The sequence below is a fragment of the Oncorhynchus masou genome, chromosome 29, assembly GCF_036934945.1.
Source record: "Oncorhynchus masou masou isolate Uvic2021 chromosome 29, UVic_Omas_1.1, whole genome shotgun sequence".
NCBI lineage: Eukaryota > Metazoa > Chordata > Actinopteri > Salmoniformes > Salmonidae > Oncorhynchus > Oncorhynchus masou.
Window position 1 is genome coordinate 83,653,546 of NC_088240.1, and position 11,655 is coordinate 83,665,200.

At 42.3% G+C, this 11,655-nt stretch overlaps 1 protein-coding gene across 3 annotated transcripts in view; it reads right to left on the minus strand.

The window, feature by feature from the left end:
* The window catches only part of LOC135520809 (sodium bicarbonate cotransporter 3-like), a 68,851-nt gene extending 59,615 nt beyond the window's left edge, over positions 1 to 9,236 (minus strand). For 2 of the 3 annotated variants that reach the window (XM_064946599.1, XM_064946601.1), the window contains exon 1: positions 9,077 to 9,236. In XM_064946599.1, the coding sequence (XP_064802671.1) occupies positions 9,077 to 9,223 (147 nt within the window). In that variant the 5' untranslated portion in view covers positions 9,224 to 9,236. Of the gene's footprint in view, positions 1 to 4,353; positions 4,510 to 9,076 lie in introns of those variants that run through there. The other variant, XM_064946600.1, reaches the window with a different exon arrangement.
* Between the last annotated feature and the right edge of the window lie 2,419 nt (positions 9,237 to 11,655).

Sequence of the window (11,655 nt, forward strand, 5' to 3'; positions counted from 1 at the left end):
AACTTGCAACCTTCCGGTTACTAGTCCAACGCTCTAACCACGAGGCTACCCTGCCGCCCCAATACAGGTCTTCAATACAGGTATGATTGGAGAATGAAACAGGTGTTAAACATGGGCAGCGGAAAGCAGCAGTCGACAACTCCATTGTTGACAAATTAATATCTTAGAAAATACCATTTAGGCATCATTCACTTTTAACTGATTAAATTGTTTTTTCTTTTATTATCATTTGGACTAGAGTGAGGCCATTTCTCCACTAGCCTATCTATTGTTCTTGCAGTGAGGAGGATACACCATCTAATGCTTCATCATTTATCTGTGAGGCAAATTAGGGAGACAAATGAGCAGCGCTCTTAACAATGCAATTTGTTAGGATACTGACGAGTCACTCACTTTAAACGTCACTGCCTGGCAAGTCCTAATGGACTTCATATCAATAATAAAAACAAGATGTTTAGTTGACTTGTCCCGATGCAATACCATAGATATAGAACTATGTTATAGGATTTATAAATGACAGGGATATACACAAGATCAACTTTAATCAGTTAATTCGTCACCTTTTATAAACTAGTCAAGCTTGCTGTTCGTCAATCAAAGCACTGTAAACAGCCGTTTACTTTTCCCCTGTTGGTCAAAAATGTACTGTCCCGAACAGAATATATACTGTCCTGGACATGGTGTAGTTCAATACATTGAGGTCATGCAGGGCCTATAGGTTGGCATGTTCTCTATATTTCAGCTGTTACTGGGCTTTTGGGGATTATTAAGACATGTATTAAAAAGCTGTGTAGTATAATTTAGCAATGCAAGTCATTACTATATTCTCTATAATTGCATTGAAGTAATTGCATGCATTTGTTTCTGAAGTGTAATGAGAAGACGCTACCCCTTTAATACAGATGTTCCAGAAGAAATGTCGCCACAGGTCGACAGTAGGCTAGCCAAGACGAATGCTAGGTGTCTAATTTGTAACTTCCTTTTTGCAGACTCAGTGGCAAGTGTATCCGCTAGTATGTTCACTATTGAAGGTTTACTTTTGTAAATCACTTTCCTTAAAATAAATAAACTCAGCAAGTAGATTGATGGGCACTTCTTTGCTCTGGAGAGCACACATGTGCTGTGTGAAGGCATCAACTCAAATGTTATTGGTTCATACACAGGGTTTGCAGATGTTATTGTGAGTGTAGAGAAATGTACTCATGTACTAATCAAGACGCCGACTGCTCGAGAAGTTGTGACTCGCTGGAGCTTGACATGAACAGCCAATCATATTGTTCAAATACAAATAGCATGACATTTACGCGTCTAGTCTTCAATGGTAGACTGCAGCAGAGCAGGTGAATGTTTAACTGGAATGCAAAAATACACTGAAAAGTCTAGCCCAGGAGACTCATCGTTACCACATTATATGGGACGAGCAAATTCACTCACATTATATGGATGTGAAAATGTATGCGCTCTCCCCTGCGTGTAAAGACATGACTGCAACCACACACACACACACACACCATCAGCACAGACAGAAGGGGAAACAGATATGTCACAGGGGTTATAAGGCTGAAGCATCCGTTTAGAACATTTCTCATCAAATGATAGTGAGAGGAAGTCCAGTTGCAGGTAGTGGGAGAGGATGGAACTAGGTGAAACTGGGCTGCCAGTATGCAGACTCTCATTGATGAAACATCTGATCACAATACCATTTTCTGTTGCCAAAACCAAAATCTGTTACAAAATGCACTATGTTGTATAGACTTGTCGCTTTGCCAAAGTAATACAAAATGGCATCGTATTGGAGTGCAAGGTCGAATTGAGTCTGTGCACACGCGCGCTTCAGAGGGGGCGCTCCCTAACGGAAATATGCAAATACATGCTACAATGGGATCATGCTAGCTCGTGCTTGGCCATGGAAACCAATTTCATAAAGCTCCTGGGGAACTGTTCTTGTGCTGACGTTGCTTCCAGAGGCAGTTTGGAACTCGGTAGTGAGTGTTGCAACCGAGGACCGACGATTTTTATGCGCTACGTGCTTAAGCACTCGGCGGTCCCGTTCTGTGAGCTTGTGCGGCCTACCACTTCACGGCTGAGACATTGTTGCTCCTTTGGCGTTTCCACGTCACAATAACAGCACTTACAGTTGACCAGGGCAGCTCTAGCAAGGCAAAAATGTAACAAACTGACTTGTTGGAAAGGTGGCATCTTATGACGGTTCCACGTTGAAAGTCAGTGAGGTCTTCAATAAGGCCATTCTATTGCCAATGTTTGTCTATGGAGAAATTAATGGCTGTGTGCTCAATTTTATACACCCGTCAGCAACAGGTGTGGCTGAAATAGCCAAATCAACTTATTTGAAGGGTTGTGTCCACATACTTCTGTGTGTGTGTGTGTATGCAAACACACCAGGTGTGTGCGCGCCTTTCCAAATCATGTTCAATTGAATTTACCACAGGTGGACTCCAATCAAGTTGTAGAAACATCAAGGATGATGCCTAGTTAAAAAAAGTTAAGTAAAAAAAAATATCAATGGAAACAGGATGCACATGAGCTCAATTTCAAGTCTCATAGCAAATGGTCTGATTACATTTGCAAGAACTTTAAAAAAAAAACTGGTTTTTGCTCTGTCATTATGGAGTATTGTGTAAATTGATGATACAAGTATATATATTTAATCCATTTTAGAATAAGGCTGTAACGTAACAAAATGTGGAAAAAGTCAAGGGGTCTGAATAGTTTTTGAATGCAACACAGTATTTTAATACGTTTTTAAGACTTCCTGGTAGATGTTTTCTAAGACCCATTTTCCATCTGTTTCACCAGAAATTAGATCCACTTTAGTGCCCATTGGTTCCCGTATGTTATGTAAAGTCCCTTGTGCTGAGCGGGGGAATGTAGCGCCCTGCGAATGAGAGATTATGAGTGTATGTAGCGCCCTGCGAATGAGAGATTATGAGTGTATCTAGCGCCCTGCAAATGAGAGATTATGAGTGTATGCAACATCCAATGAATGAGATACTGGCCTCTACCATCCCTCTATTCTGTTTCAGTTAAGTAGTCAGAAGGACAACCCATGGGGCTTTCTTTAGCTCTGTCTCCAGGCTACAAGCCACCGGTGCTGCTATTGCTGACACTCAATCCGCTCTGGGTGATATACGACTCATAGGCCTACACACCCATATCGCAATTACACTGAAGAGGCCTACACACAAACTGTAGGTCTAAACCCCTCTGATACAAATAACAGCAGAAGAAAACAGGAAAGTCGTTCTACTCTACTGCTACGCTGATCGTTAAGAGCATTCGGCCAGTAACAGAAAGGTTGCTGGTTTGAATCACCGAGCCAGCAAACTGGGAAAAAACAATCTGCCGTTTTGCCCTTGAGCAAGGCAATTAACCAACAACTGCTCCCCGGGCGCTGATGACATGGGCGTTGAGTAAGGCAGCCCCCCCTCACCTCTCTGATAAATGCTGAAGACACATTTCGGTTGAATGCATTCAGTTGTCCAACTGACTAGGTGTCCTTATCCCTTCCATTTTCTGATGACAGTCTCCTGATGCCAAATCTGAATGTTCTGTGAACCCGCCACTTAGTTTTGAACAGGATAATGATATACAGGCATGCAAAGTAAAACACCATCACCACCAAGCCATCTGAGATATCAGAATATGAACAAATGGCGAGCACAAACATACAACCTGTCATCTCTACTGTAATATCCTCAAACTCTCACATTGAACAATTCACAGTGAAACAAGTGATGTATCATGCTAGTCAGTAAACCAAACAAGTTCCTCAAACTGCTTCTCTTGTTCTCACTCAATCCCCTGTTCCATTTTAGGACAACCAGCTGAAAAGAAATGGATACAAACACAACATGAACCCACTAAACCCCTGGCTACTTGTAGATTGCAATCTAGACCTATAAAGTAATACATTGAGGCCACACACAGTTTGGTATTGCTATCCTTGTGGGGACCAAATAATTGATTCCCATCTAAAATCATTTTTGCCCTAAATCTATGCCTAACTAACCTTTAACACTATGCCTAACCCTAAATTAGCATTTTTCCTCACAGGGACTGAAAAAAATGTCCTTGTTTTACTATCCTTGTGAGGACACACACAGAGTATAAAATGTGAAATTTAAAAAAAAAAGGTAGTGAAAGATTTTTAAAAAAGGTAGTGAAACAGCTGTGAAACAGACTCAAGGATGTAGCAACACCTACCAAACGCTGAATAGAAACTATTTTCCGTTTCACACTACTGCCACCCACCTCTCTTGTTTATCTTCCCCTCTTACTTCCTGTCTCCCCCGATTGCTCTTCATCTCTCCTCACAGATGTAAACAGACTTACCGTCTGCAGCACATGCTCTCCTTCCTCCTTCTCCATAACTGGGAAGAATCACCACAGGCAGGGTAACTTCTGTTCTTACTGGATGGGTATCCTTGGTTTTAAGCTTCCACAGTGCATTTCAGAATCTATGCATCTCCAGATAGCCATGTATCTCCCAAAGACCATCCCACAAGTGCGAAGAAGAGGTGGAGAAAGAGTGAGAGGTGCACGGAAAAAAGGGGACAGACCGATGCACACTATTAACCGGCTGCTCGCTCAGCAACCAATCCAGTCAGGCTCTATGATTTACTAATGTCCCCCGTCAACCAATCGCTGTCGGTCTGGCACACCAGAAAGAGGGAGAGATAAAGGTGGTGGTTGGCCATTAAAAAGAGGTAGATGAAAAGAGGGGGGCTTTGGAAGTCAAAGGGAGAGAAAGCGCGAGAGAGAGGGGAGGGGGATGGAGTTCCTCAGGGTCCAGTCTCAATAGCTTAATTATTCAGTTCCTGATAGCAGGGACGGTCATACCGACCGGCAGACACACAGTACGTGTGAGGGAGATGTTCAACACGATGCAGAAAAAAAAAAAATCAGAAACAGCTCTTTGGTGTTTTGAAAGGAGCAAAAAATATCACAGGCAGCCCAATTCTGAGATTTTATTCACTACTTGGTCTTTTGACCGATCACAGATCTTTTCACATGTTTTCAGAGCTGATCTGATTAGTCAAAAGATCAATTAGTGAAAAAAAAGTCAGAATTAGCTGCCTGTCTAAACACTGCCAACGCATCAAAAAAAGGGATTAAAATAGAAATACTGTGTATCATCTTCTAGCAGGTTCGGTCACTTGCTGATGAGTCGTACAGAAAACCATACAATTGCTACCTATCTCCCACTCTGTTCTAAGTGTTTGTATGCCGTCTGCGAGAGAGGGAAGTCAGTAAGACTAATTTGCATGACTCACTGTACTCAACAGGGAAGTGAAAACAGTCAGATGAAAAACCAAATGAGACAGATGGAGATCAGCCTCCACCGTGGGAAACATAGCCTAACCTTAATACACCAGAGTAACTCAATAGACCTTGAAAAGACAAACATGTCCCCTTCAGCCCTCTACTACAGTGTAATAACAGGTCAAGGGGCCTCTGATCATAGCGACATCCTGAATGAGGCAGGTCTTTGTGAGTCAGAGAAATTCCATTAGAGCCAATTTACATCTGATAAGATAGATGTAATTGTAGAAATCATTCTGTGCATTCACACTCATTCTGTGCATTTTTTAAACATAAATTACCCTTTAGTAGACTAACGTTTGGTTTTGATTTGTCCCAGTTCTCTAAAGCAGGGCTCTCCAACCCTAATCTAGCGCACCTGAGATTCAAATAATTAGCTGGTTGATAAGAGGAATCAGGTTAGTTACAACTGGGGTTGGAGCAAAAACCTACAGGAGGGTAGCCCTCCAGGAACAGGGTTGGAGCAAAAACCTACAGGAGGGTAGCCCTCCAGGAACAGGGTTGGAGCAAAAACCTACAGGAGGGTAGCTCTCCAGGAACAAGGTTGGAAAGCCCTGCTCTAGTGTCCTTCCTGAAAGCTCTCAGGCAGAAAAAAGACTGGACAAGAAATCAAAGTTTATGAACCCCTGGCTGTACTCACAGAAGGGGTTGGAACTTGGAAGGCTTGGAAAACAAAGTGTTCAAATGGTAAACAGGTGATGTCATGATCATTCCATTTCCAGACAGGACTAAGAACTCATTCACATTTCACGAGCTCCTTGACATGGAAGTGTGGACCAAGAACACAAATGCTTATCAAATGGTTCATTGCATACATTTTCAGTACAGAGGACTTGACCCCTAATATGACTTGTCTGTGACTGAGCGTGTAGCCTGTTATGACAGTTTATGCACAAATGGTAGGCTTCTGGCTCGCTGTTCTCTCTCTCTCATGGTGACAAATAGAGCAGCTCCAGTGCAGTCAGGAGTGTAGCTGAACCAGGAGGGGGGAGGTCCTTGCTATTGTCCTGTTAGCAGCCACAAGCTGCAAGGGGAGTCCCAGTCCCAGAGCCCAGTGTACCAGACTGCAGTAGGCCTCATCCTGCTGAGCTCATGACTGTGTCCACCAGTCCCCAGTGTGCGGGAGTGAGTTCTGACGTTCCCAGTGTGTGCCTGTGTCAGTCAGCCGGCTTTACCCCTGCCTTTGTCTGCTCAGCCCTGCCAGCACCAGAGCTGCTGAGTCTCCAGACAGACACAATGATGCTTCCTGGTGTCAAAGCTCCCTTTAGAAAGAGCTAGACATGTGCCCACTTACCCAACCATTTACATCAACACCTTTGACCCAAAGCAGAGGTGTAAAGGGTCAATTTTGTAGTATAGGATTAGCATTCACAGATTATGCCCACTACAATAAAGCAGCCTTGTGCCTGGTAATTAGCTAGTAACTAGTCAGCATATCAACAATGTCAAGAGATGGAGACTACTTCAAATCTCACAGAGTTAGTCTGATAATTCAATGTCTAGTCCAGACAGTGTCTGTAATGGAACCTTGTCTTACACGTGACAGCATTGAGCACTTCAAACTTTAAAGATAATCACAGTGATACTACATAACATGCCCTACACGCTGTCATGTTATTGTGTTTTGTTTAGAGGTCAGGGTCCACACGCAATAAGAAAGATTTGACGCTCCAGAGCCTACACAGCAAGGGAGCATCCCACAAACATAATCAGAAAGCGTCACCATGATGGCAGAACAGGATTTCTATACTTATTCACCAACTACCTGTACTCTGCAGCATTGTTTTACTATCTATGTCTGCAATTTTTTTAATTTAACCTTCATTTAACTAGGCAAGTCAGTTAAGAACAAATTATTATTTACAATGACAGCCTAGGAACAGTGGGTTAACTGCCTTGTTCAGGGGCAGAACGACAGATTTTTATTGGGAATTCAATCTAGCAACCTTTCGGTTACTAGCCCAACGCTCTAACCACTAGGCTACCTGCCACCCATACAACAGCCTACTGTATCAATAGCATCCTATATTCAAACCAGGTGAATATATGCTCTAAGAAAGGTGGTGCTGCATCATTCACATGGCAAAGTGTTGGAAATGGAATTACAATTTCCCACCACACCCACTCAGCAAGCCTAGCATTTGGAGTGTTGGTCCCACAACCGAAAAGCTCGCTAGTTCGAATACCCGAGCCAACAAGATGAAAAAATCTGTCGGACGTGCCCTTGAGCAAGGCACTTAACCTACATTTGCTCCAGGGATGCCATACTACTATGGCTGACCCTGATAACACAATTCACTGCAATTGCACCTTGTATGTGAAAATAAAACATTGTTTTATGTATTTTTTTACTCAAGTGTTGACTATTTGTAGGTCTATAACAAGTCTGGTCCTGTTCTGCATCAGACCCTATAATCTAGGCCTAGGCTTACTTAGTACAAATGGGGTTATGTTACCAGGTGGGCTATAGCCCAAAAAAAGAGCCCATGTGTGGCTGTACTTAGAAAAATGGTAATTGCATCTTTCTGTGGGCACTAACTCTGCCATTGGTTTGTTCAACAAAGCCTATAAGGGAATTTAATGGCGTTTTTGGAGGGTTTGTGGATAAACGCCGAAGGGTCTGTTGCAAACACAGGTTAAGGAGATGTTATATGTGTTGTTCTATGAGAGGCTTTATGAATGTCAACATCAGTTTGTGATACAGCCAAGCAATAAACATACACAGGCTGAGCGAGAGGGAGAGGACTTAAAGGAATAGGCTAGTTCCCTGTTAGAAAACTGTAAATCTAGATAGTATTTGGTAGGTTAACTTCATGACCACACACAGACAGACTCATGACAGAATTTGGGAAATATTGAGCCTTGATATTGAGGGGACAGAAAAGAAGGGCACAGACAATGATCCATTTGAGGCTCGCATATGTGGTCCAGTCAGCTCAACAAAGTTCTGGCCTGGATATGGACTACCATCTCTCCCAACTGCACAATCGTCAGGGTCTTATTCGTTAGGTCACACTAGCAAAACGTTTTTGCAACAGAAAACGATTAATGAATATGACACTGCTGAACTCGAATGTCAGGAGAACAGGGAAATACCCCCGTGTGACACAATGGTAAACTGCTATTCAAGAGAACTCAGTACCTTCAATAAAATAATTTGAGGTCAGGGATCCAATAGTGATGAAACTGTGGATTTTATCATTGAAATGTACCATAAGAAGTTTTAGCTACAGTAAACGTCCTGTAGCTACGGTAGAGGGGGAGACATGAGACATTGGGAGTCCACGAGGTGATACCCTCTGACCACCCCGGGCGGGCGCACATGTCCTCTTAACAATAAAAGGTTTTCCTCTCAGTTTCAACAGCCTCTGAATAATCGCTAGAGAGACCGACGACATATAGGCTACTTCCTGGCACACACATGGTACCCAACAACAATTACAAAGGAAAACATATGGGCATACCCATGTCTCACGTTTATACCACGTATTAAGTAACAGCAATGAAGTTGTTTCCTATTGTAAGTTCGCTAACTACATGTTTATTGTCACTTCCATCTCGATATGCCTTGGTAGCAAAGCATAAATGAACCCCCACCCCCATTTCGTACCCATTCCTTTCTCTTGAGAAATGCGCCCTCAAATGAACTGCTAGCCACCAAGCTAACAAATAATTTCCAGAAACTTTAAAAAGGTGAACAAAACAAAAAACGTGACCACGACTTGTTACTTACGGATGTCAAGAGGGGTCGCATCTGTTCACTGGCCTCTTCTTCCATTTGTCCAAATTTCTGTCCCCTATCCTCTGGGAGAATTTGAATATCGAATACCGAAATAACCTTTTTTGACGTGTCACCGACACTAACTCGACTGACTGGCATTTTCACTAACCTAACGTAGCGACTTTTACATACAGAGCATAACCCGCCCTATTTTGATTGACAGTTTATGTTCTTCCTTTCATATCCAAGCAGCCGGTTTCCTTTGACCAATGATAAGAGTAGAAAAGACAAATGGGCGTGTACGACACGCCTATTCCGGAGGGGCTGGTGAAAGAGCAAGGATGCTGTGTTGATTGTCTGGCCATTACTTTGCGCCAAAGGTATGATGCTGTATCTGTGAACTTTCAACAGATTAATGGAATTCTGCCAGCAAATAACCACAAATGGTCTTCTTGTTTGGTCAAAAAGCATTGTTTTACCAAAGCCATGCCAAGGCTATAGATTTAGCTATATAGCCTATCTCTGGTTTTACTGTCAATCCTTTTGGCCCATGAGTTTATCTGAAGGTAAGCAAAATAGTGAACTCATATTGTTTTTCTTATATACATTACAAGTAATGTCACTTTAACCATATCTACATGTACATACTACCTCAATCAGCCTGACTAACCGGTGTCTGTATGTAGCCTCGCTACTTTTATAGCCTCGCTACTGTATATAGCCTGTCTTTTCTACTGTAGTTTTATATCTTTACCTACCTATTGTTCACCTAATTCCTTTTTTGCACTATTGGTTAGAGCCTGTAAGTAAGCATTTCACCTGTTGTATTCGGCGCACGTGACAAATAAACTTTAATTTGATTAAATTTTCCAAGATTGACGTTGAATTTATTGTAAGTAAAGCCACAAGGTGCGTATGGTGGGAATCTGTCATCAGTAACTACATGTATGTGGTGCCTGTAAGGAGCTTATTAAAGATTAACTGGTTCATATTCATGTAGAGTTTGCCCCCTGATGTTTGTGTTGGCAGCATAATTCTGACAGATTATCTTAATAGTTCAAGATCATTATTGTTCCCAAGGTTTAAGTTTGAATTTAAAAAAAAAAAAATTAAACTCTGTTATGAAATATCTGCTCATAGTGGTTTACAAATAAACAATCAATTGCTGTGTCACCTCAGAGTAAACACAGCTGTTCTAAGAAAGTTAAAAGGTAAGTGCATAAAATAGGCCTACATATAAAAGTCATCTGAGCATTTTTAGTTCCATGAAAAGGCATGTTTACGTTTGATTATCATCATCACCATCCTCATCACCATCATCATCATCATCGCCATCCTCATTGTCGTAGTCCTCATCATCACCATCCTCATCATCATCATCGCTATCATCATTTTCGTCATCATCCTCATCGTTGTCGTAGTCCTCATCATCATCACCATCCTCATCCCCATCATCGTCATCATCATTGTCGTCATCATCATCGTCATCATCCTCGTCGTCGTCCTCATCATCATCTTCCTCTCGTGGACATTGTAAACAGAGTAGTTTAGATATTGTGATATAGGGTTCCATTCCATTGCACCAGATAAGGAAAAAGAATGTCATGACATTAACCACTGATATGGAACTTCAGACGTGTCAGACGTAGATGTCCGCTGCCACATACATTCCCAATGACCAATCAGGATGGCAATACAAGTGTGTGTGTGTGTGTGTGTGATTAATAAGACTGCTGGAGGGCAACCCTCTAGGGACCAAAGGTGCAGAGTCTAAACATTGTAATCCCCTTCATTTGGTCTCAGGTTATTTCTATAGCCTGTTACTGGAAGTGATGCTGTGGCATTAGAAATGCTCACTAGGGGTTGGAGGTGACTTAATACCTGCTAGCTCTCTGAACATCAAAGGTGACCTTAGTTGGATCAAAATTTATATTTCAGCCACCTGTTGACCCTAGTTAAAACAATTATTTAACATTTTAGGAAAAATGTCATTTCTGAACATGTAAAAAAAAAAGATATTGGACAAGAAAAACTGCCAGCCATGGCTCAGAGGACCATCCCTGGTTTAACATGTATGTTAACAGCCTATAGGGAGGCGGTCAGAGACTGGGCAGAGTGGTGCCAGGATAACAACCTCTCCCTCAATGTGATCAAGACAAAGAAGATCATCGTGGACTACAAGAAAAGGAGGGCCAAGCACGCCCCATTCTCATCAACAGGGCTGTAGTGGAGCTGGTTGGGAGCTTCAAGTTCCTTGGTGTCTACATCCCCAACAAACTATAATGGTCTAAACACACCAAGACAGTGGTGAAGAGGGCACAACAACTGCTATTCCTTCAAGGAGACTGAAAAGATTTTCCATGGGTCTTCAGATCCTCAAAAAGTTCTACATCTGCACCATCGAGAGCATCCTGACTAGTTGCATCACAGCCTGGTATGGCACCGGCTTGGCCTCCGACTGCAAGGCACTACAGAAGGTAGTGCGTACGACCAGTACATCACTGAAGCCAAGCTTCATTCTTTACAGGACCTCTATACCAGGTGGTGTCAGAGGAAGGGTCTAAGAATTACCAAATTACACTGTTGCTACT